The sequence below is a fragment of the Scomber scombrus genome, chromosome 9 (genome assembly GCF_963691925.1).
Source record: "Scomber scombrus chromosome 9, fScoSco1.1, whole genome shotgun sequence".
In the NCBI taxonomy this organism is placed as follows: domain Eukaryota; kingdom Metazoa; phylum Chordata; class Actinopteri; order Scombriformes; family Scombridae; genus Scomber; species Scomber scombrus.
The window spans coordinates 25,842,696-25,866,512 of NC_084978.1; the positions used below are offsets into that span (position 1 = coordinate 25,842,696).

The 23,817-nt window shown below is 39.4% G+C and overlaps 1 protein-coding gene across 1 annotated transcript in view; it reads right to left on the bottom strand.

The window, feature by feature from the left end:
- The window catches only part of il1rapl2 (interleukin 1 receptor accessory protein-like 2), a 346,643-nt gene that overhangs the window by 116,087 nt on the left and 206,739 nt on the right, over positions 1-23,817 (bottom strand). The window contains exons 4-5 of the mRNA XM_062425656.1: positions 10,053-10,239; positions 9,813-9,966 (exon numbers count right to left, since the gene is read on the bottom strand). Coding sequence (XP_062281640.1) covers positions 9,813-9,966; positions 10,053-10,239 — 341 coding nt within the window. The remainder of the gene's footprint in view (positions 1-9,812; positions 9,967-10,052; positions 10,240-23,817) is intronic.

Genomic DNA, 23,817 nt, shown 5'->3' on the forward strand with positions numbered 1-23,817 from the left:
CAAAGTACAGTCGATGGGAAGACAACAGGAGGGATAAAGGCCCTAAAATTGTATTTAAAAAAACAATAATTTAGTTGTTGGGCAGCTTTTAAAGCATCGTCTCTCAGTTTGAGCTTTGAGATTTGTTGGTCATCTGCATCTCGGCTCAGGAAACCTTCCGGCACCACGATGCCATGACCTTTTTAGAAATACAACTGCGCCCTGAGCCCGTGTACCACGAATTGGTTTGGGGACGCAAACCCAGACGGTGAATGCTAATATCGGCATCATGCATCTTGAATGACCCCTGAGCTCTTAGGTTTAAATAAATGAATACTTCCTCACAAACACCTCAAACAATAAACACTGGAATAATCTGCACTTAGTGTTGTTTGTCTCTTACCCTCTGTCTCTCGACATCTGTGTCTCACTTTCTATTTCAGTTGCAAAGTCATGTTAATGGGAAGAGTGTCTATGTGTGTATTTGTGTGTTTGTGTGTGTGTGTGTGTGTGTTGAGTAACCTCATCGAGCCCCTCTGTCTTTGGAGAACAGAGCCAATTTCACAATGAATTAAGAGGTGAGTCTTTAACTAGGTCATGGGCCCTTAACACATGCACAACACATGCACACACACACACACACACACACACACACACGCACAGACACAATACATAGTGTGTCGAATTAAAAGAGAGTGTGAGATAGATGGATGGAAGGGGAGGAAGAGGGAATAAAAGCGTCAAGGAAATGAGGGAAATAAGAACGACGTAACGCTGAGAGACTTGAAAGAGGGAGAGAGAGAGGGAGAGAGAAGGAAAGAAAGCAGACAAGAGAGATGGAGGGAAAGTAACAGATGTACAGTAGACAGAGCAGGTCAGAAGAAAAAGGGAAAGAATCTTTTAATGCACCCTGTGCCCTACAGAGAGTTTGTGAGTGTGAGTGTGTGTGTGTGTGTGTGTGTAAGTGTGAGTGTGTGTGTGTGTGTGTGTGTGTGTGTGTGTGTGTGTGTGTGTGTGTGTGTGTTGGGAGCAAGAAACTGTCATGCAGTGGAAGCACTGTAATGTTGCATTAGGCCGAACATTATTCCAATGAGGTTACAAACATTTTGCACCATGATAAATCGCCCCTCTCTATCTCTCACACATGCACACACACACACACACACACATGCACACGTACCTCAACACAGAAATCTTTCGCAGTGTTAAATTTAGCCTGAATGCTGTGTACTTTGCTAACACACATTTTACTTTGAAATGCTTCTGAAATATGGATGAGAGATTTTTTTTAACACACATGGCTACGGGTGGAGAGGGGGAAAAAGAAGGAAAGAGAGAGAGAGAGAGAGAGAGAGAGAAAGAGAGAGAAGCTGAGGTTATGATGAAAAAGTTGCTTCAGACAAAGTCTACAAAACAGAGGAAAAAGATTTGATGATAATGTCTCCTAAATCCAAACATTAGCACTTAGTGGATTAGTTGAGAGTTTTAACACAGAGCAGATTGGAATAACAGCAGTGACTTACTACAATAAAGACTGTTCAGACTGAATGCACAGTGAGATCTGGGCTGCATACAAAGAGTCTACGTAAAGACAAACTAGGAGGCGAGCAGGTGCAATTTTGTGCTCGATGGATGAAGCGCAAACTGCATCCGGGCAATTTTTTAAAATGTTCAAATTGAGAGCTGGGAAAAAAAATATCAGAAGGCTTTTACTAATCTTAATTCTTAAAAAACAAACATCAAAGCACAACAACTGCTGCAGAAGTACATGAGATAAATAATCTTTGAATTATTACCTAATGAGGAAATGTGAAATTGAGTAAAAATATGTGTAATTCAGTATGTTAGTTAGTTTACACAACATAAAATAAACTGTAGGTCTATTTATTTTCTGTTAGAATGTAAAACTCGCTTTTTCTTTCATATTACCGCAAAATGAACAAACTGAATGAAGTGTAGAGATTAGTGTGAGTTAAGAGATCAGACTTCTACAAGTAACCCAAAATGGTTCAATGATGTCAGGCCAAGAGTTGCTGGTGGAGGACAGTTTGTCTGACAACTACTTGGCAAACCGTGCACTGACAGATCTATGATGGATGTCAATCATTCGCAGCACATCACAGCCACAAGTGTATGTTGTCAGTGACTTCATGACTTTGCAGAGCTCAGAACACAACTGCATCATGTTCAGCTTTATCGGTGCAGGTGGGTGTAACAAGAACAAATGCTAGAAATCCTTGATACCAAATTTGGTACACACATGACATGGTTGTCATGTTTGCCGTACATATACAAGTGCAATATCCTTTACAACTGCTAATTGTATTCTTATTGTGGTCCATCTCATTTTTAACCTTCTTTTAATCATATGTTGGTAATTAGGTGAATGTCCAAAACTGTGTATGATGATTTTGATGAATGTGTGTATGATAAATCTTTATATGTATATGTGTTGAGTTCCATTTTTAAGCAGTGTACTGAATTTCGTTGTGTATTTTTTACACAATGACAATTATATTGTATTGTGTATCTTGAATCTCTCTCTTAAGCTCAGTGCAAGTCAGGTGAATACCAAATAGATGCAGAGGATAAAAACAGCTGTGTTTGTGCCATTAACTGAAAAATTCAAGTTTAAATTAAAGGCAAAGAAATGAAAGTAACATATAACATTTACTGTTGTTACTGCAACAAAGTCAATTATGTTGTACTTACACTTTTTGAGTACTTTTCTTACTTTAAAAATCATTCAATTTAAATGTGTGATCTTTACATAAGGTTCCACACTTTACTTAAGCTACATTTCATGCCGCACATATTACAGAGTAAGAGTAAAAATACCATAAAAAGTCAGAATGGAACGAAAGAGGAGATTATTTTTTTTAATGCTCGAATCAAAACCGATGACGTGTTTCCCTTGATTTGCAACAGCAACCTATAAATGTAGATTTCCTCTCTGTATTATACAGATATAAAGACATAAGCATAAGCACAGCGTCACATACATCTTAATACACCTATTCTTGTTTGTAAGTGCAGGCTCACAGGCAAACACACACACACACACACACACACACACACACACACACACACACAAAGAGAGAGCTGTGTTGCAGTAGGTAGCAGATTGCTCCTAAAGGCAGCTCAGGGCTGATGGAGCTCTTCATTGTAGGACATGACGGATATAAAAACAAGGCTACTGAGTTCAGTCTGCCTGCATCTTACTCTCTCATCCCTCTGTGTGTCTGAAGATATTTCCTTTAATAAAGAAGCTCTTTAAACTTCCTCCCACAATCAGGCATTTGATCATTTCAGTGAGAAGCATTAAATCTTTGCATAATGATAGAAATCTGGGTTATTTTATCAGCCTTATAAACCCTCTATTTTTCACTTCTATGTTTCATTTGTTTTATGAATTGAATTGTCAGTGTCTTCATGTTGATGGAGTATTTTAAAATTTACACTTTTTTTCTCCCTTGGTTTTTATTTTATTTGCTTTCACTTACATTTTCATATCACTGCACGCACTTACACGACTGTCAACAAGACATTTATCATTATTATATGTAGATTTCAACCATAATTACCCTCAATAAGTCTCAAACATCAAAATGTAGGTTACAAAACTGCATTTCTAGCTTGAAATAACATCTGTTTTTTTTACACCCATTTTATCAGAAAGCTTAGTTTTGAACTTGAGATATTAAAAAAACACTTTAGACTAGAATGTTTTGATATTTCTACAGTTTTCCTATTCATTTCTTTCTTTCAGTGTCTGACCTCGGTGCTTCTCCTGCATAATCTGAAATGAACACAAACTACAAATGAAACTTGGGTTTTTATCTCTATTCTCCTCCCCTTCTCTGCTGACCCTGAGTTATCCTTCATCTGACCCCATCAGATCTGTTCTACCCAACGTAAAGCGAATGTGCTTCATCTGCTTGTGTGTGTGTGTGTGTGTGTGTGTGTATTTGCACTAGTATTTATGGTGTCTTGCTGTGTAATCTATTTGAGATCGCTGAACCTTGGCTAAGGATCCCTTTAGCTGACTGTTAGCGCAGTCAGCTTCACGGTCTGGGCGGCTGGGGTTTGGATCCTGGTGTTGGAACCCTACAATATCAATATGACTAAAATTAAGTTAGTTAGAAAGTCGTGGCTTCTTCATGTGGCAGATCTCAGTACTTCTGCTAACCTTTTAGGCTGAGGAGAGTTTCCTGGGGCAACCAAACAGCTGATGACATCCTCACTGCTGTATTTTTCCAACATGTCACTGCAGTCTCTTAAAACTGCACTTACAATCTCATTGCTTGCTCCACGGTACTGTGAACAAACCACAAATTATGAGCCATGCCTTGCTTTTTATTTGTTATCCGGTGCCACTAGTCAGCAAGTGTCACTGAGTGTTACCATGGAAACGTGACTCTTAGTTCTGAGTTAGCCTGCGGGTGGGTAGGGAGTTTTTATGCTTTAAATAAGCCATTTATTTTTGTGAAACTACCTACTTCCTTGTATAAGACTCATCTAAAAGCAAAGTAAGACCAGTGCCTATAGGGCTGTTTCCACTGCAGGAACTTTGGGGTAATTTTACGGGGCTGTGACCGTTGGCGCGTGTCTCCATAGCAAGAAGCACTTCTGAAGGACAATCTCCTGGAACTTTTACTGGAGCGAAACGAGTCCCTGCCTCTGGGTATGTACTCGGTGTGGCCCTGAAAATTTCCTGGGTGGGGCTTGTGGTTGACTCCGTGCTGACTGGGTATGCTCACATCGCCTCAGTGACGTAACGGGTAAAACTGTCGCACAATGAATACGTGACAATCGAAACTGTTGCAGAATGATTACGTGACCTCCATAGTCCGGTGGTTCCTATCAAGGTACTACTCTGCAATGGAGACACAACGGCTGAGAGGACCGATTGAAACGACGTTCCTGTAAAGTTCCCGCCTCCCTAAATTTTACCCTGAACTTCCTTGATGGAAATGGGGCTTAGTTGCACAAGTCTAGACTGGAGAATATCTCAGGAAAACCACAGTACGAACAGCATTGTAAACACAAGATAATACCCATTCAGCAGTGAATTAAAGGCTGCAAATGTTTAAAAAGTTACAGCTGTGAAGGAAGCACAGTGAGAGTGTGACATTTACAACCTATCCTGGCTTTCCCTCAGACTCTCACAGACAACTGGGGGTCTAGTTTCAGCTGTTCTTTTCAATTAAGTTTTTCTAGCAGCAATCAAGATCATAGCCAACAGCTGATCTGCAGGTTCAGCATGTGTCTTACTTTAATCTCCATTTAATGTTGAAAGCACGGTGATAAAAAACCCGCTGCCAAGTGACACAGACCTAACTATAGGATCAAGGACAGAGATGTTTAGCCAAGGCCTGGCATACACTGACAGATGTCTTAGGGGCTGGTTTCACTGAAAATCATTTCCAGTGTGAGTGTGCGGTCAGAGGTACTGAGCTGAAGTTGAAGAAATCCCTGGATTCATGTCAGATAGATGGATCATTCAAAACAGCTAACGTTGCTGCAAAAAATGCTGAAGGACCATGACACAGTCAATCTTATACAAATCTGTCTATTTTCTTCTGCAGCTAGTCAGCTGTCAAAAATGCACACACAAGCACTGCACAAACACACACATTTATGCATGCAAACACACATACACACACACAAATCTTGGTGCTGGTCATGAGCATTGGCCTGGAATGGCCAGAGAATTGGCCCTAAGCTCTGTGTGCGTGTGTGCGCGCATGTGTGTGTGTTTGTGTGAGTGTGTGTGTGTGTGTGTTGAAATGGAGATAAAGGAGGTAGAGAGAGGCAGTCAAAGATCTAAATGTGGAAGAATATATAGAGGAGGCAAAGAGGCTGAAAGACTGAAGAAAGTAATAAGAGTCAACGATTCTGGCTTCCTATACAGGATGAGGTAAAATAGCCCCACAGCAGTTGGTGTGTGCCGTATCCAGCTGACACACAAACACACACACACACACACACACACAGACACACACACACACACACACACACACACACACACACACACACACACACACACACACACACACACACACACACACACACACACACACACACAGTTCAGTTCTTTTATGCTTCATATCATTCATCTCATACATGCTCCCCCATATGTTAGTTTTCTTCCCTGCTCTATTTTGTAACATATCCGATGACAAAAACCATCATATGATATAACAGAAGGTAAAGTCTGAGTAACATGTGTTCAGTGGACTTTTTTAGGTAGAAATCAAACATCATGAAGTGAATTCGTAGCATAGCGTTTTTTTATGTTAACTTCTACTGTCACAATTAGGGAACCTGATATTTGATATGTAAATTTCGACTGATGATGAAATAATACATCTCTTGAAAACATATCTGTTTCTCCTTGGAGGGATGTAATGTGCCCACACATTATCTTTAAAAATCACTTTGTGTTGTCTACTTTATTCTTTTTCACCCTGTCTTGCATCAGGTACCTGAAATTGTATCTCAGTTGCAAATATGAATGGGTTCAATGCTGACACCCACAAGTGATACTATATTTAGTTTCAGGGGTTATCACCTTTGTAGATTTTGCTACTTCTGCTGCAAAAATGAGGACTACAACATATATGAACAGCGCTTGCTTGCAATAGTCAATGTAAACAAGCCGCTGAAGCATTTCAACATGGCAGCAAGCAGAAACCATTTTCTTTAACAGCACTTATACAGTGCATGTGTGGGGAGAAATGTATAAGAATGGTTGTGATTTTTACTTACATCATACTTTCATCTCCCTCCACAGGAGAGCAGATGAAGGGGAACCTAGGAAATGTGGTGCTGAATAATTCCTTGACAAATGAAGCAATGCCTGTTCATATCAACTCTACTGAAGAAGAGGCAGCTGTACATATGAACCAGAACACAAAGTGTGAGATAAAGACGGCTTTGACTTTGGTTCTGGGTATCAGAAAAGTAAGAGATGCAGAGCACTAAGAGATGCAGAGCACTAAATGTAACACTGTATCGTCTTTCACCCCATGCTGCTTATCGTGGCACATCGCATTATGTCAGACTGGAAAATCACTCCTTGTGTGTGTTTTCATGTGTGCGAGTGTGAATGTGAGTGCAGCCAAACACTGTCCAAATGTGTGAAACATAGGCAGGGCGCATGCTTGAGTGTGTGTGTGTGTGTGTGTGTGTGTGTGTGTGTGTGTGTGTGTGAGAGAGTGTGTTTGTGTGTGTGTGTGTGTGTGTGTGTGTATGCGTGTGCGTGTGTGGTGTGTGTCAAACAAAATAAGCACAGTATGTTGTCACTGCTCTCAGATACCAACATGCATATTGCACATGACACAACAACACAATGCAAGCAGGCGTGTGCACTCAATCAAATACACTGCAACCCTTCCCACACAACCACGCACAGACTCACATATACACACATACACACTCATAGACACAATACAAAAATGCAGATGAAAGCTTACACACAAACAGCAAAGTGCAGATGTTACTGCCTGGTCAGAGTTAGGTCAAAAGCCACTGAAGCTTGAAACTGTGTATGTTTGATCTGGGAATCAGACAGAGGCACCAAATACAAATGATATGGAGCCTGAAATGTTATATGGTAGATTTGTGCACATAAACTTGTGCTGTAGTAATGATGAATGATATATTGCTGAGTCTAGGCATCTGTCAAAAAATAATGGATGCTCCGGAGTCACTGAGAGATCCAGTGTTTATTAAAAGCAGGAAGAGTACATATTCCCTTTTTTGAAGGAGAGCAATTATACACACATCACGTAGGTACAAGGCTATTTGAAAGCAGAATCAGTGAAAAAAGCCACAAAATTTAATCTGGATATTTCCATCGGGTCAGAAAGAAAAGTCTGACATGACGAAGACCTACATAGGATTGAAAAGTGGTCCAGGGGAAATTTTCTGGCTTGGAGTAAGAGTACAGATCCCTGTCTGTTTGTCCACACCCATTTTTTTTGATGGAAGTTGGTTAAAAAACTATCAGAGTGGTGTAATGCATATACAATTAATCATAGCTACAATTCTGTACGATCAGAAGGACTAAATATAAACCCAAGTACTTGGTTACTGTTTGCATACTGTCTCTGTACGTCTGACCCAGTGGATCCAGTACCTTTCCAAATAATAAATCTTATGCCAGGATCAGTCTCCACAATATTTTTGTCTGATAAAATGCCACTGTGTCAAATTAGGAGATTGTAAAGTCATATATACCTGTACTGACCTGGCTGAGAGACATGACCGACTACACGTTGGTACCAGACCTGTTGGTATCTGACCTGTTGGTACCCGACCTGTTAGTTCCTGACATGTTGGTACCCGACCTGTTGGTTCCTGACCTGTTGGTACCTGACCTGTTGGTTCCCGACCTGTTGGTTCCTGACCTATTGGTACCTGACCTGTTAGACCCGACCTGTTGGTTCCTGACCTATTGGTACCTGACCTGTTAGACCCGACCTGTTGGTTCCTGACCTGTTGGTACCTGACCTGTTGGACCCGACCTGTTGGTACCCCACTGTTTCACAGTTCAACTAAGCAGCATGACCAGCACCAACAACACTTTCTCATAAGCAGCATTGATTGTTGTCCCCTATGATACACTACACAAGTTAAAATAATCAATTGTCTCACCTGATGCCTATTTGCAATCGGGCCTCTACCGAGTTGGTACCTTGGTCACTGTTTGCATACTGTGTATGTGCTCCTGACCCACACATGATTTGTTTGTGCTGTCTTATGTCAGGTTCAGTCTACACATTATCTTTGTCTAATAAAATGTAACTATGTCAAATAAGGGAATTGCAGAGTCAAATATACTTGCGGTGACTTGGCCTAAAGACATGACAGACTACATGTTGTTGCCCGACCTATTGGTACCCAATCTATTGGTACCCAACCACATTGCCCTAAATGCAGCAGTGATTGTTGATGATACACTACACAGGTGTAAACGATTGTCTCACCTGATACTTATTTGAAGTCGGGTTTTTACTGAGTTCATATCTTGCAGTCCTGTAGAACCTGATATGACATGGTATATCGTTTGGCATCGTTTTCCTATCCCGTCCGCATTCTATCCTACGATTTTCCTATCCTATCCTATCATAGCCTATCCTATCATTTTCCTATCCTGTTAATCTCCTTTTTTATACTGCCCTATTCTACACAATCCTGTCCCATCACAATAATTACTGTTATTTACAATAATCATCAGTACAACTCCATCTGCTATTGTGTTCAAACCTATTCTAAACTTTCTCTTTCTACTGTACATCGTCCTGTCCTGTCCCAACCCATCCAATCACATTAAATCCTAGTGTTCATTATCTTTCAAAATCTAATGAATGAATGGACTGTACTTATATAGCGCTTTTCTAGTCATTATGACCACTCAAAGTGCTTTTACACTACATGTCATTCGCACACTGATGGCAGGAGCTACCACGCATCAGAGCAAACTAGCCATTAATACACATTCATACACTGTTGGCAGAAGCAATTTGGGGTTAAGTATCTTGCCCAAGGACACATTGACACGTGGACTGAAGGACCCGGGAATCGAACCGCCAATCTTCTGAACGGTGGGCGACCGGTCTACCTCCTGAGCCACAGCCACCCTAATCTCTCTGATTGTCATGGATCAATCTATGCATTGATGTAAGCAGTAATTCCAATAAATGTTGTTTTCTTTTCAAGGTTCTATAATTCACAACATTTCAAAAAACCGCATTACCTCTTTATATGACCATCCATCCATCCATCCATCCATCAATCTACCAATCCATCCATGCACTTTATCCTACCTGTGACTTTGAGTTGTGTGGTCCGCCGCACCAGTCTGGATCCATACTGTAACTCACAGGTGTAATTTCCCCCGTCGCCCTCTTCCACCTCAGGAATCCAGATGTGTGTGGTGTTCACAATGATGGAGCTTCTCCATTCGACCCGTTCACACTCCTGATAGTAGACACAAGAATGAACTACAAGAGTCTACAGCAGACTTCGGTATAGTTGCTCTCTTTTTTTCTATGTTTGTATCGTACCTTGTACCAGGTCATCTGTGGTTGTTTGTATGGAGCCAAGTAATCTTCTATGTCCCGACAGGTGATCATTTTGCTGTGGGTAATCTCAGCTTTCTCCAAATAGCGGATTTTGCTGCTGAAGCATTTCCCCTCGTCACTCTCCTCCACTGTCATCGACATGGACACCTTCATGCAGTATGTTGAGTTCCTTAAGAGATTACACACACAATATTGGGAAATGTTAAAATCACATTCCTCTACTTACATTAGCAAACATTTGTACTCTGGGAAGAGAGATACATCAAAAGGTGAAAAAGAAAACCCACCATAAAACTAAAAGTTCCAATAAACTGCTCCATTCCACAAGAATATCCCACATACACAAGCTAAGCACCCTAAAATGAATCTGAGTGGATTGTATTGAGCACATTTGTTTATTGCTTTATGCACTGAGTGGAGTTAACTACAGCAGTGACATGAGTCATTCTCCCATTTGTCCAACACTGGACCTCTGTGTGAAACAGTGCGAGTTGTTTTAATTGCGAGAGTACTGGGTAGACCGTTTGGTACTTTTGTGGGTATTTCGGTAAAATAACAGGACCTCAGTGTTTCATTGACACAATGAAGGAATAGTCATCCAGAAGTAATTACAGGTTACACAACCTTTTATACTCAAAAAGAAAACAGAAATTTCATAAGAAAGTTAACTTAAAAAGGAACAGTTGTGGGTTATGTTGAGGCAATGGTGTATTTCTCTGATTCTTTTAACCTTTTCCACAATAGCTTGTGTTGGAGGATCTGTCTTCATCTCAGTTGAAATTTAAAGTCAGGATTTGTCCATGATGACAATGAATAAAAGTTACTCGTCATTTCTACTGTCTGGTTCAGTGAAGCCTTTTCTATTAAGATCTAAACAGAAGTGAGAGTTTAGTCCATTAGCCACTGCATGTAAACTTTGGCCACTGACCTGGACAATTTATCTGTAATTATCTCTATGTTCCCAGTAGATAATCATTTCACTTAAGCATAATGCACAGTAAAGGGTGTGTATGAATGTTTCCATTAAATGACCTGTACATCAGCAACATTTAAAAACCAAATATCAATCTTTTCAGAAAACTGCCAAACCAGCTAAACATACTCACTGCCTGTGTAAGAAAAACAATTCAAACAGACAAGTCACAAGAATGACTGATTGAACTCATGCTGTCTGTTCAATTTCATGTCCATTTATATTCCCCGAAAAAGATTTAGACAAGTTATTAAAATCAATGAATCAGACGCCTTCGAGCTACTGTAAGAGCTAATTTTCTCACTTTGAGGATGATGGGATGATTTTATTGCTCATCCTGACATGATATATTACACGACTAATGGACCAAATGTCCAAGACAAGAGTGTAATATTTTAACACAATATTACCCCAATTTCATACTATATTAAATACTACATTTAAATTAATAAACGTTTGCAATCGGGTAGAACAGAATTTGTAGGTTGTACTATTTTTTTTATACTACTTTATAAGAGAGTGGCAAATGGTGTGTGAAAACAGACATAAATCACATTAACTACTACATCTAAATACTACTTCCACTTTAAAGTTGAAAAACTTTGAATATTTCACTTACATTCATCAGAGAGCCAGAAACACGAGTCCAAATGAATGCTAACTTTGCTTCATGTCTCATGGATAAGTTGCTAACTTGTATAATAGTAATAATAATTTATAAACACTTTTTTTTTTCCTCTCAATCCAGCCTTAATGTCTGCTCTGAAAAGTTCATCCTGCCTTGTTTTTGCACACTTGATCCAATTAAGGTCTTAATTGGATCAGCTGTGCAAGAACTGAGCTGAAGCAATAACTCGTAATTCAGGTAGACTTTAAGTACAAAAAATGTGTCTGCCATATGAATAAATGTAGATGTATATTGAGAAAAGTTGAATTTTTTTTCTTTTTTTAAATCAGCGCTGGAGGTCAGAGCTCCCGGTGTCAACAGGATATCAAACCAAATCGTGTTGTTCAGTTGTTGCATGTGTGACACTGTGTCCTTGAGTCAAATCATATAATGCAATAAAACGAACAAACTTTGAAGTCTGTTATGATGGTGATGATGCAATGTGTTTTCAACATTTTGGATTTGAGGACTTATCTGCTCAAGGTGATTGTAATTGTTTTGTGTGTGTGTGTGTGTGTGTGTGTGTAGGCTTCAATGTGTGTGTTCGCCCAAGTTCACCTCCACACACAAAGGACCACATTGATCTCTCTTTCTTTCTCTCTCACTCACACACCAACATACACTCACACACGCGCACACAAACAGGGCTCACCCATTGTCCCCTAACCACAACCTCTCATCTAAGTGGATCTAAACCACTTATTCTATCAATGCTGTGTGTGTGTGTGTGTGTGTGTGTGTGTGTGTGTGTGTGTGTGTGTGTGTGTGTGTGTGTGTGTGTGTGTGTGTGTGTGTGTGTGTTTCTTTCTTACAGGGGAAACAGGGATTTTTTTTTTTTTTAGACATTGACCTAACCAAGACCACTGAGCATCGAACTAGAGTCCTGGAAAGCCGTTTATCCATCCATCCCTCAGTTTCTCTCCTCATCAATCCATCTCTAGCCTGCAGCATCTTGTTTTCTCCTCCAGTGATTCAGTTACCTTTTCCTGCATGCTCCTGTGGCTTTCTCACACACACACACACACACACACACACACACACACACACACACACACACACACACACACACACACACACACACACACACACACACACACACTTCATCCAGCTTTCTATAAACCCTTTACATTTATTCACAATTTTTTCTGCTTCACATCACAGCATTTAGCTTCACCACATGCACTGCAGTCGTCATTACAGTCACTTTTTTTGCTGAATATTTTTTTGGAATCACTTTAAAAAGTACAATTTCCTACTGTAAACCTCCTGGTTTTGGGTTGTGCTGAAACTCCTCTACTCTTGACAATCAATGATCAAAAGTGACAACAGTGAAAGTGAAAGCTCAGGTAAAAAAACAGAGCTGCATTCTGTACCCCAGAGAAACATTCTTTTTGCAAGCATAACCAGACCTAAAATAAATGTGAAAACAAATCGTACAATTTCTGACAGCCCTGCTTACATGGAGAAATGATCAAATGTTTTAGTAGAGCAATGTAGCACAATCAAGAAGTGCATTTTTGTCATTGCCTTCCAAAACAAACCATTTGAGCATTTTTCTGATATATGATTGGTCAGTGCAGTTAAAGTGATTGGATGTTGGAAGTCTACTTTAATTAAACCAAGAGGGAAAAAGGACAGAAAATGATAAAACACACCAAGCAACACCTGCTCAAGTTCTTTTTAAATATCATAGTTTGTTTAAAGTAATATATGCATATTTTTCATAAGTATAGATTTTTCTCCAGAAATGAAATACAGCCACCAGCCACTTAATTAGTAACACCTGTGCAATCTAATTCAATCCAATACAATAGTTCTGCTATAAATTCTACTTTTATGAAGTTTATACATTTTCAGTGTTTGATAGCATTGTCAAAAAAGTGAATTTTACTTTATGTTTATTTCTGAAGTCATACTAAGTGGTGGTGGCGTACTGGGGTGCATTATATTGAATGGTGTTCCTAATGTTTTGCTCCTGTTAATGGAGAGGACCAAATATAATATAAAATATTGACCTCAATAATAAACATAAAGTAGAATTTTACACCTTCTTGACAATGTTAACAAAAACTGAAAATGTATAGACTTCATAAAAGTACAATTTATAGCAGAACTGTTTTGTTGTATTGGATTGAATTAGATTTCACAGGTGATCCTAATAAAGAGGCCAGTGAGTATACTAGCTGCTACTGTTGATTTACTAAAGGGTACATACTGTAATTACTTGTTTATGACTCAAAAGACACAAATTTAGGACTTTGACGTCATAGCCAAGTCTTGCGACTTAGTCATGACTTGCAAAACAGTGATTTTGTCCCATTTAGCAACCATGATACACATTGATCACAGATCGTGTTTTAAACCGGATCCTCCCTCGCAAAGGCACTAACACAAACACAAACACACTCACATCCAAGAGTGGAAAGGGATTTTATATTGTTTTGTTGTTTTGATGATATTGTCCTGTACGTGTATGCCGGTGACGCACGGTGAACTCAAATGAACTGAAAAAGAAGGAGAACTGCAACAGCTTTCTCTTGTCTCTCTCTCAACTGTGTCCGTCTACATTTTCCCTCTCTCTTTTTTCCACCGTTATATCACCCTGTGTCATGCTTTCTCCCCCTCTGCCTGTCCAACCCAGAAATCAGAAGCCAAACACTAAACGGGAAAAACAGCATCTATGTAAAGAAGAATGTATTATGCATATCTCACTATAAACATGATGATTCAATTAGACTGCAATGCAAACGCGGTGTCAGAAGCATTTAGCGCATGCTGTGCACCACTTACGGATGCAAATTGTGTGTCTGTGTGGGTGTGTATTCATATCTGGCGCTGTGTGGAATACATTTAAATGCTTCAGTTAGTAAAAATGGCCCTAAAGTAAAAGACACGCAGTACTTAACGTGCTACACACTAGAGCAGCACATTTTGTTGCTGAGCTGTACTTTTCCGTGACAAAAACAACATGGCACCTGAAATAATGAAGTTATAGTGATGTTGGAAATGAGATATTCGGTGTGTACAGTAATTTTTCTGTCACCAATTATCTGAGGCAAACTGAATGTATTTGGGATTTCTGGAAGAGGAGGAAGAACATGCAGTCAATAAAAATGAACACGGTTCAAGCTAACGTTATTCTGATTATATTACCTCCCACACCTTAATTACAATATGTTCATGCTATTTGTTTGTCAAATTCTGGGAAATATTGGAGATGACTAATTGAAGCAGAGGCAGATGGAGCAGAATGAAAGAAAAAAAGATATACCAAATAAAATTGCCTCAATTCATCAGGGATGTCTGCTGGATGTGTTGAATATCACAGCAGTGTATTTCCACAGACTATCTGAGGACTTCAGGAACTCTGAGATGTTTGAAATGTGTTCATTAGTTATACTCCCAACAGATGTATTTTCAGCACTCCTCCCTGATTTTACCTTCTGTTTTCTTCAGAGCAGAGTTGTGATTGTCCTGGTCAGTAAGTTGTCCATTGAAACTGTTATTACTTTATTGTTTTACATTTATAACATGTAACATTGTCATGTACTGTACCTTAGATATATGAAGGAACCTTTTTAGGAAATATGCAGAGTGACGTGAGTTATAATAATTGTAATATCATGTCTGCATGCTAAACACAATGACTATGTGTGACTACGATTATGTGTGTAGTCACATCCACCGGTGCCTGAGCAATGGAACCATTTTTTGGTATTTTTTATAAGTGTTTTTTTCTATTGTATGGTTACAGATGTGCTTGAATATGATATTAAGTATGGATGTAACTGCTGCAAACCAAGCAATTTCTTGTGAAGGATCAATAAAGTATCTATCTATCTATCTATCTAAATGCATTCCCATTATTATTACCACCTTTGAGTTGTAAATAGAACCATCTTTACCTGTCAGTCACAGTCTGTTAATCCACATGAGTCTGACTGCTTATTAATAACAAGAAACATCATTTAGCTTAACTGCCATCATTGACTCATAATAGAGACCAGGAAGAGATAGGCTAGAGTATGTTAAATGAACCTGCTTGGCCCACTTACTCAAGCCAAACTTTAAATTAGCTTAAAGTTGCCTTGTACCGTTGCTGAAATGCCAAACTGACTTGCCAGTTAGCATTAGCTAACTTTGCTAGCCCGCCCACCTAACGTTAGCTTGATAATTGGACAGGATTTGGCTGTGGAGATGTTACATTCGCAGACATCCAAACTCTCCCGGAAGTTCCGGGAGTCTCCCGCATATTGATAGCGGATAGTGGCGGTTGCCACTGATCAGATTGATCGCACCCCCCCACACCCGGACCAACACCCAAGTGTAACCCCCACCCCGGAATGGACATCCCTGAAATGACTTTTTGCATGTTGGGATGTCTGCATTCGCAAAGTTATCACAGCACCCTCAATCTAATTTATCTAGACTAGTGTGGGTGGCTGTTTCTTGACTTAATCCAAAAGGTTGGAACTGTAGAAATGCAGGAAATTAGTTTTAAATTACAATTTAAAAACAATTCAACAGACTCACCCCCTATTATGTATATTTCCAAGTTTTTCTCCAACATTTTTAAACATAACCACACTCATTACACATAGTTAAGATACAGCCAGCCATTTATCTTAGTTAAAATAATCTACAGTAACTGGCTAAACTCAGCTAAACTAAGCTAAGCTAACTAGCTTAAAGAAAATGGAAACAAAGCATCTAACCCAAACCTAACAGCATCTCTAAAACTTACAGATGAACATGGGGGTTATGTACCAGACTATTTCTTGGCCAAAAGCATCAATTTCAGTCAAGGTGATGACAAGACTACAAGAAGTCTCTAAAAGGAGCTACTAGTTTCCAGTTTTTATACTGCTGCCTGTAGCCTTATATTTACTGCACAGACATGCAAGTGATCGTTCCTCTGTAAGAAAGTGAAAAAGCATGTTTAATTTTATGTCTCAATATATTCTACAGTTCTCAGGGTTTACCTACAGCACAGAAACATTGTTCTAACTCTTGCCATATTCGCAAAGTTTATAATGAGTTGGTTTCTGGGGTGAAATTCTAAGATAATTCTCACAGTGGTGTTTTATACACATTTCCACACAAATATAATATTTCTCCTTGAGGATGAAAGCCTTTAATGGAACATTTCAGCCCTGAAGACAGCTGCTAATGTGAATATCTGGCAAGAGGAAAGAAGGGGACATTTGTGTGGCGCAGGACTTTATTAACTAGACAAGACATAAAGCAGAGGAGGGAGTATAGATCATGAAACACTGAATAACAGAGTTAATATAGTGCTACAGATTAGAATGTGCCGGTGAGGTGTCTAAGGTTCATCTTGATCTTATTAGAGATGTGTTAGCATTTCAAGCCTCGGGTTATTTCATTCTCACTCATCATGCGCACACCAGCCAGCAGCAGATCATTGCAGGGACACACGTCCACATTATTGGCAGTATAATCTCTTTCAACAACCCTATTTGCTGTACATGGGCTTGCCACTATCAGTCGGAAATAAAGTCTTCCTGTGTAATTGAGAGATAAATCGAGATATTATTATTATTGCAAACACATAAATAAAGGCACTATATGTCAGCCTGTAAGAACTACACAAATACTATAGGGTCAGTTCACTCAATTAACAAAGAATGGATGAGAAAAAATGGTTCAAATTGTGCATAAATGTATCTTTGTTAGGGTTATACTATACAGGATTTTCAAAGCAATGTAGACTCAAGCCATCATATGCTTTATTCATATATTGTACAATAAATAAGTCAAAGTACTATAGGTCTACTATGAATGTGTGGATATTTGTAGCAATGGTGGCTACAATGGTAATGGAGGTTGGTCTTTCAGTCCACCACTTTGGTTCAGACTAAAATGTCTCAATAAATATGGGATGGATTTCAATGGAGTTTTGTGCAGACATTCATGGGCCCCAGAGGATATATTGTAATGACTTTGGTGATCCCTTGTCGAACCAACCTTCCTACTGCTACACTCCTTCACATTTATCTGATGCCAACATCTCTATGTCCAGGACCAAGTAACAGACCTGGGGTAACAAGACTTTCTCTATTGCTGCCCTCACATTCTGGAACTCTCTCCCAAAACACACCTGTGAATTCACCAACCTGTCCACATCCCGAAAAAAAAACTTATTATACTAATTGTGTTTTATACAAGCTACTTTGAGTACATTGAAAAGCAAAGAAATTATTTTAGTTTTTTGTTATTGTTATTATTATAGCGCCACCATCAGGTCAAAGTTTACAATTATTGAGTAATATATGTTGATGGTTTGACACAAAAATGTGTGCAGATATTAATGGTTTGCAGTTGATGTATCCTGATAACTTTGTTGATTCATTGACTTTCATTTTAGTGCTACAAATAGGTCAAACTTCAAAAGTGTCCAATACTTACTAGTACTTGTATTACTAGTTTATGACCAAATAACCTGCAAAAATACATTCCCATCAACTTCAGCTATACCTTGTCTTTATTGCTAATTAGCAAATGTTAACAGAAATTGTTGAAAGATGGCGGATATGCTGAACATTATACTTGCTAAATCAGCATTTTAGCGTTGCCTTCATGAGCGTATTAGTATGCTGAATTTAGCAGCTTAAAGCATCTCTTTGCTTAAGTGCTGTGCAGTCTCATACAGCCCCTAGCATGTCTGCAGACTCTCAGTTTTGTTAAATGATACATGCCCAAACACCACATTCATCATAGTGTAGTTAACTCCATAGACGCATCCTATCCCATGGTTTTCTAAATGTATGTTCGCCGCTACTCCGTGTGGGTCTTTGGTTGCAAACCTGTTTTTGGCAAACATGCCTAACGAATAAATTTGGCCAGACTTGACAATTTAATGCCAGTAAAAACTGTCCAGTGAAGCTGCATCCTGCCCTGCTGGAAATGAATGGGGAGAAAAAAGACATTTAACAAGGTGAAAGGGAAGATTTGTTGCTGCCATTCTGTGTTTAATGTGAGTGGTTGACATTCATAACCTTTTGTAATCAGCATGTTTCTATGTTGAGCCCAGGCATAGTACACACACACACACACACACAAACACACACACACATACACACACACACACACACACACACACAGTCTGCAGTGTGTAGCTTGTTATTTTGTAACATGGCTAAGAAAGGGTACAGTTGGTCGCCTTTATTTTGCATTTGAAGACAGCTATGAATAAAACATGGAATCTCACTCTCACACTTACTGCTGTGAATGTGTGTGTGTGTTTGTGTGTGTGTGTGTGTGTGTGTGTGTGTGTGTGTGTGTGTGTCCCTATTGTATCTGCATCTATTAAGACAAATGAGAAATGTGCTGCCATGCTGAAACAGATGTCAGGTGTGAGGGAAAACATCGTTCAATGGAGCTAGCAGCACCACTGACAAATCAACTGAGAACACAGCAAATAACACTTAAACTTAAAATGACATACGTTCATGTTGAAGTTGAAAGCAGCGTTTGAGGCTATCACACTGGGACAACACATGTATTGAGATGGCTTTTTTATCATTACAATCTGATCTTAATTTGATGGGATTGCTGTACATCTGTTATAGCGTGCACAGGCACTTCCAAAGTGTCTTCAAGCAAGGCACTGATATCCCTACATCTCCAGGCACCCTGTACTTTTCCTGGACGCTGATATTTCATGTTTGTGTAATATTTGTGTGTGTGTCTGTGCTTGCGGCAGAGCGCTCTCCAAAATACACTAATTCCAATTACCTAAAATGCAACATGTGCCATAAATTAATCTCCAAATCATCTTGTAATTCAGCGTATCCTCCCCGTCAATAAATCAAGCTCACTCTCCCTGCAATTACCCCCCTATGATCAGGGCAGTCTGCTGGTGGGTGGGTTGAATTATGGCGCTAATAGAGGGGGATGTATCCTGGCCTGCAGGCAGCGTGTTTATACCTGGACGGAGCTGCAGATTAATTTGACTATCAATCTAACTAACAGGCAGGGAGAGAGAGAGAGTGTGGACACCTGTGCATGCTGAGACACACATACAGGAACACACACATTACTGTATACACATGTACGGTATCTGAACACAAATACTTCATATGATGCATGTATGAGCAAACAAGCTGAAATATCAGCAGTTACATTAATGAGATCTTAAATCCTGCTTTTCAGGGTTTATTTTAGACATTTTCCAACATATGGTGGCCATGATCATGCCTAATTTAGATAGATTGATAAAATAAGATAAATAAGATGGATGGATAGATCTCTATCAACGTACAGAAATACAATGAAAATCTTTTCAGCAGCTCTTCACTAAAAATAAAGTTGCAATCAATAAATACACAAGATAAAAGACACACTAAAACACTAAAAATGACTTATAAAGGGAGGGGATGGGGTGACAGAGTGAGGAAAAAGCTGTTAATAAAGGGAATTTGGTAAGAAATTAATTTACTATTTTTATATTACAGCTACTTGAGACATCTTGTCATAACAACAGAGTGCGACTGTGAGTCATTTTACAGAAGCATGTCCTTCTAGGTAAGTAATAGAACAGCATCAAAATACACTGAAACTGTGTGGAAATACCATTTCTGATTTTTTTAAAAACAGTTACTCAACAGAATGCACAGACCAACCAACTAGCACATAAAACACAAGCCTGTGTCAACTCACTGACACATGAAAATTGTTCAAGGCAGTCGTCATCCTCCCTGAGTGTTTGTTTAATGTTGTGTCAATGTGTGACCTGTGTATAATCCCTGTATCTGTGTGCACATGGGTGCTTGTCAGGTATTGTGTGTAAGTAAAAATTCACGCTCTGTTCAGTTTCAGGTCAAGTGTCAATACATTGTGAAAAAAGCACAGATCTACTCATGGTTATGTGTGTTTGTGTGTGGATTTTCCACCAGAGTGCTCATATTCCTTCGTGCGTAAGTTCAGCAACCCCAACCTGTGAAATACAGATCAAAACTTGTCGTTACCAATAAGCAACAACCTTAGCTTTGTCTAGGTATAAACATGCTGCCTGCTGGTCAGGATACATCTCCCTGTATTAGCGCCATAACTCAACGCACCCTCCAGCAGCCTGCCCTGATCATAGGAGGGTAATTGCAGGGAGGGCGCGCTTGATTTATTGGTGGGGACGATACAGTGGATTAAGAATTGATTGGGAGATTAATTTATAGCTCATTTTTCATTTTAGGTAATTGGAATTTGTGTGTTTGGGAGAGCTGATGTCATCCACCATGAAACATTCACAATATGTACGAGCTGACAGTCTTATTGTTCATGCTGTATATCACTGTAAAATGAATTGCTGATGAAAAAAAGGTTTTTGTAAAGCAGTGACCATTTAACCCGCTATGGGGCTCCGGGACAAAAATGAACAGTGGGTAGATATACTCGAGCAAATGGTCTGCCTCAGGGTAAACAGGAAGGTAAATAATAATTTTGCACTTTTGACAGAGTATGATGAGATTACTGAAGTCAAACAGACAACTTCCTTTATTCATCTTTGCATTTTCTGCAGGCTAAGATTGAGTGAAGATGTAAAAAGACACATTGTGTGAGGTACAGATTGGGTTATACCTCCAGGCCTGTATTTTAAAATGAAGTTGTAGGTGCAATTTTCTGTGAATTTATGCTCGTGGTGGACTGCACAGGTTTATGTACTTTTTTGTGTATCTATGAGGCCTGGAAATGTCTCTTTATGTGTTTGTATGATAATGTATATGTCTGTTTACCTTTAAAAATAGCTATGGAACTAAAAAGAGGTTGAAAGAAGTTGAAAATATTTTTGTCATTTCAACATTTGATTTATTATGTATCTCAAAACTCTGCAACTCCACAAAACCAATCATTTCTCTCATATTAATTCAGTTCATTAAATACAACAATATCAATCTCAGGCACTGAATTATTCTTTTAATTAAAGCTTGGTTAAATGTCAAGGTAGGTAGGTAAAATACCATTTCTAAACGTTCTGTAAGTCAACAAGCAGTTTGACAAATTAGGTTAAAATATTGGACTTTGTGTGGAAATGGAAATGAGAACTTTGCCGACCCCTGCACTTCAATTCTGAACTTTGGAAATCCGAGTACAGCTGGATTTTACACCCTTTGCCGAGGACCTGCAGATATCCTGAGTATCTGAATATATACTAGCCCTAAAGATTATGAGCATATCAGTCGATTCTACAATTCTGCACCTCGATTGATGACCAACTCCAACAGTCAGACAGTGACAACATCAGACAGTGAGTCGTAAAGTGAGTATGTGGAGGTTGGTATGGTGAATGGGTGCCTATACATCAGATTTACGTGCGGGGGACCGAAGTTTCAGTCCTTTGAGAGACCTGCAATCAAGATTTGCCTTTTTATTGACCGCATCCCCCATCTTACCGAAACCTTAACCTTCTGTAGTTGTTATGAGCAAGTGAGACTTCAAAATATTGGCATTGGACATAGAAAGAAAAAAAAAAAGAATTGAAAATAATCCAGGGTTTCATAAAATCGTCCAATTTAGCCATTGTGTCTGGCAATATGATTGAAAGAACAGCTCTATCAACAGCTTGCCGAGCACAGAGACTGTTTGGCTTTGGCTATGTTTTTGGAGTGAGTCTTGCCTTCTCTTCGCCTTATAACTATTGAATACACTACACTGAACAATTTTTGGCATGCTAAGCGTTATCATTGCCCAAATTGCAAGCAGTGACAGTATTGGTTGCAGGCTTGGACTCTCTTCATATAAAGGTTGATGCCCAGAGATGTCCTGAGCATTCAATAAATAATCATGTACAATTTGCACAGTAAAAATAAAAAATAAGTGGCAGAAGGTCTCTATGGACAAAGAATACTGCTCTGTTACAGTGGACCACAATCAATGACTCATAACTCTGTACTTTGTGCTAAATGTTCTCTATGCCGGTCTTCATAAAGGACACATACAGTAGACCTGAACTATAAATGTTGTAAGGATCAAACTACCTTTGCTTTACATAGCACTCTTTCTAACACTAGACCACTCTGACACACAGGTTGCCTGGTATTCACACCTCCTCCTTTGCCCTCCTTTCTCCTCCATCTTCTGCCTTCCTCCATATCTCTCCCAAGTCAGATCGAATTTCAGAGCACCTTAAAACCCCTTGAACATCAAAGTGTCAAAACCAAGCCCTACTTTTTCTTCTTCTTCTTCTCTTTTTTTTTTCAAAAAGACTGGCTTGGGCGGCAGGCACTAGCTCAAGCTGGCATGCACTGGCACATGTTGGCCCACACCGGCAAGAGAGTGGTACCGACTCAATGGCTGCCAAGTCATAGAGGACTGCCAAAGAAACTTCAAATGACCGCTCTCTCCTTCTCTGCTCCTATTCCGCTTTTCCCTCCTCTCTTTTTTACTCTCCTACCATCATTGTCTGTTTCTCTCCCACACCCTCTCTCTCTCTCTCTCTCTCTCTCTCTCTCTCTCTCTCTCTCTCTCTCTCATGCTCTTCATCTCTCCACTCACTGTCTTTATCTCCTGCTCCGAGTCTGTTAATCTGATGAAGAGAAAGGTTAAACATTTGGCTGGCATTAGAAAACACCCTGGTGACGACGATGTGTGCGTTTTTTGTGTGTGAGTGTCCACAGAGAGTAGCTTTATCCTCTAATGCAAAGAGAGACAGGTGGTTCAGCTTACTAGAAATACCACAGGGGAATAGCTGAAAGAGAGGGAGGGAGGGAGGGGTGGGCTTCCCTGCAGGAGAAAAAATGGGGGGAAATGGAAATCAGCCTTTTGTCTAATTTCATCAACAATTTCAAATAGGTGAAACTGCTTCATGGAAGGTGAGAATAATTTGTTTTTTTCAACCACCCTTTAGTCATGAAACTAATCAGCTGTCATCCTTACAACTACAAGACAACATTGGTTGTTTGCCAGTGCCTTCTAAAATGACTAATATGAGCATTTTTTGATCTGTCGACTCTGTTCAAGTTGGTTAAGCGTAGGCAACTCAAACTACTTGGTTATGGTTAGGAAAAGATTGTTGTCATGGTTCAAAGAAACCAATATGAACAGTAAGAGAAAGCAAACCTTGTTCTGCAGTTTAAAAATCAGTCACTTTC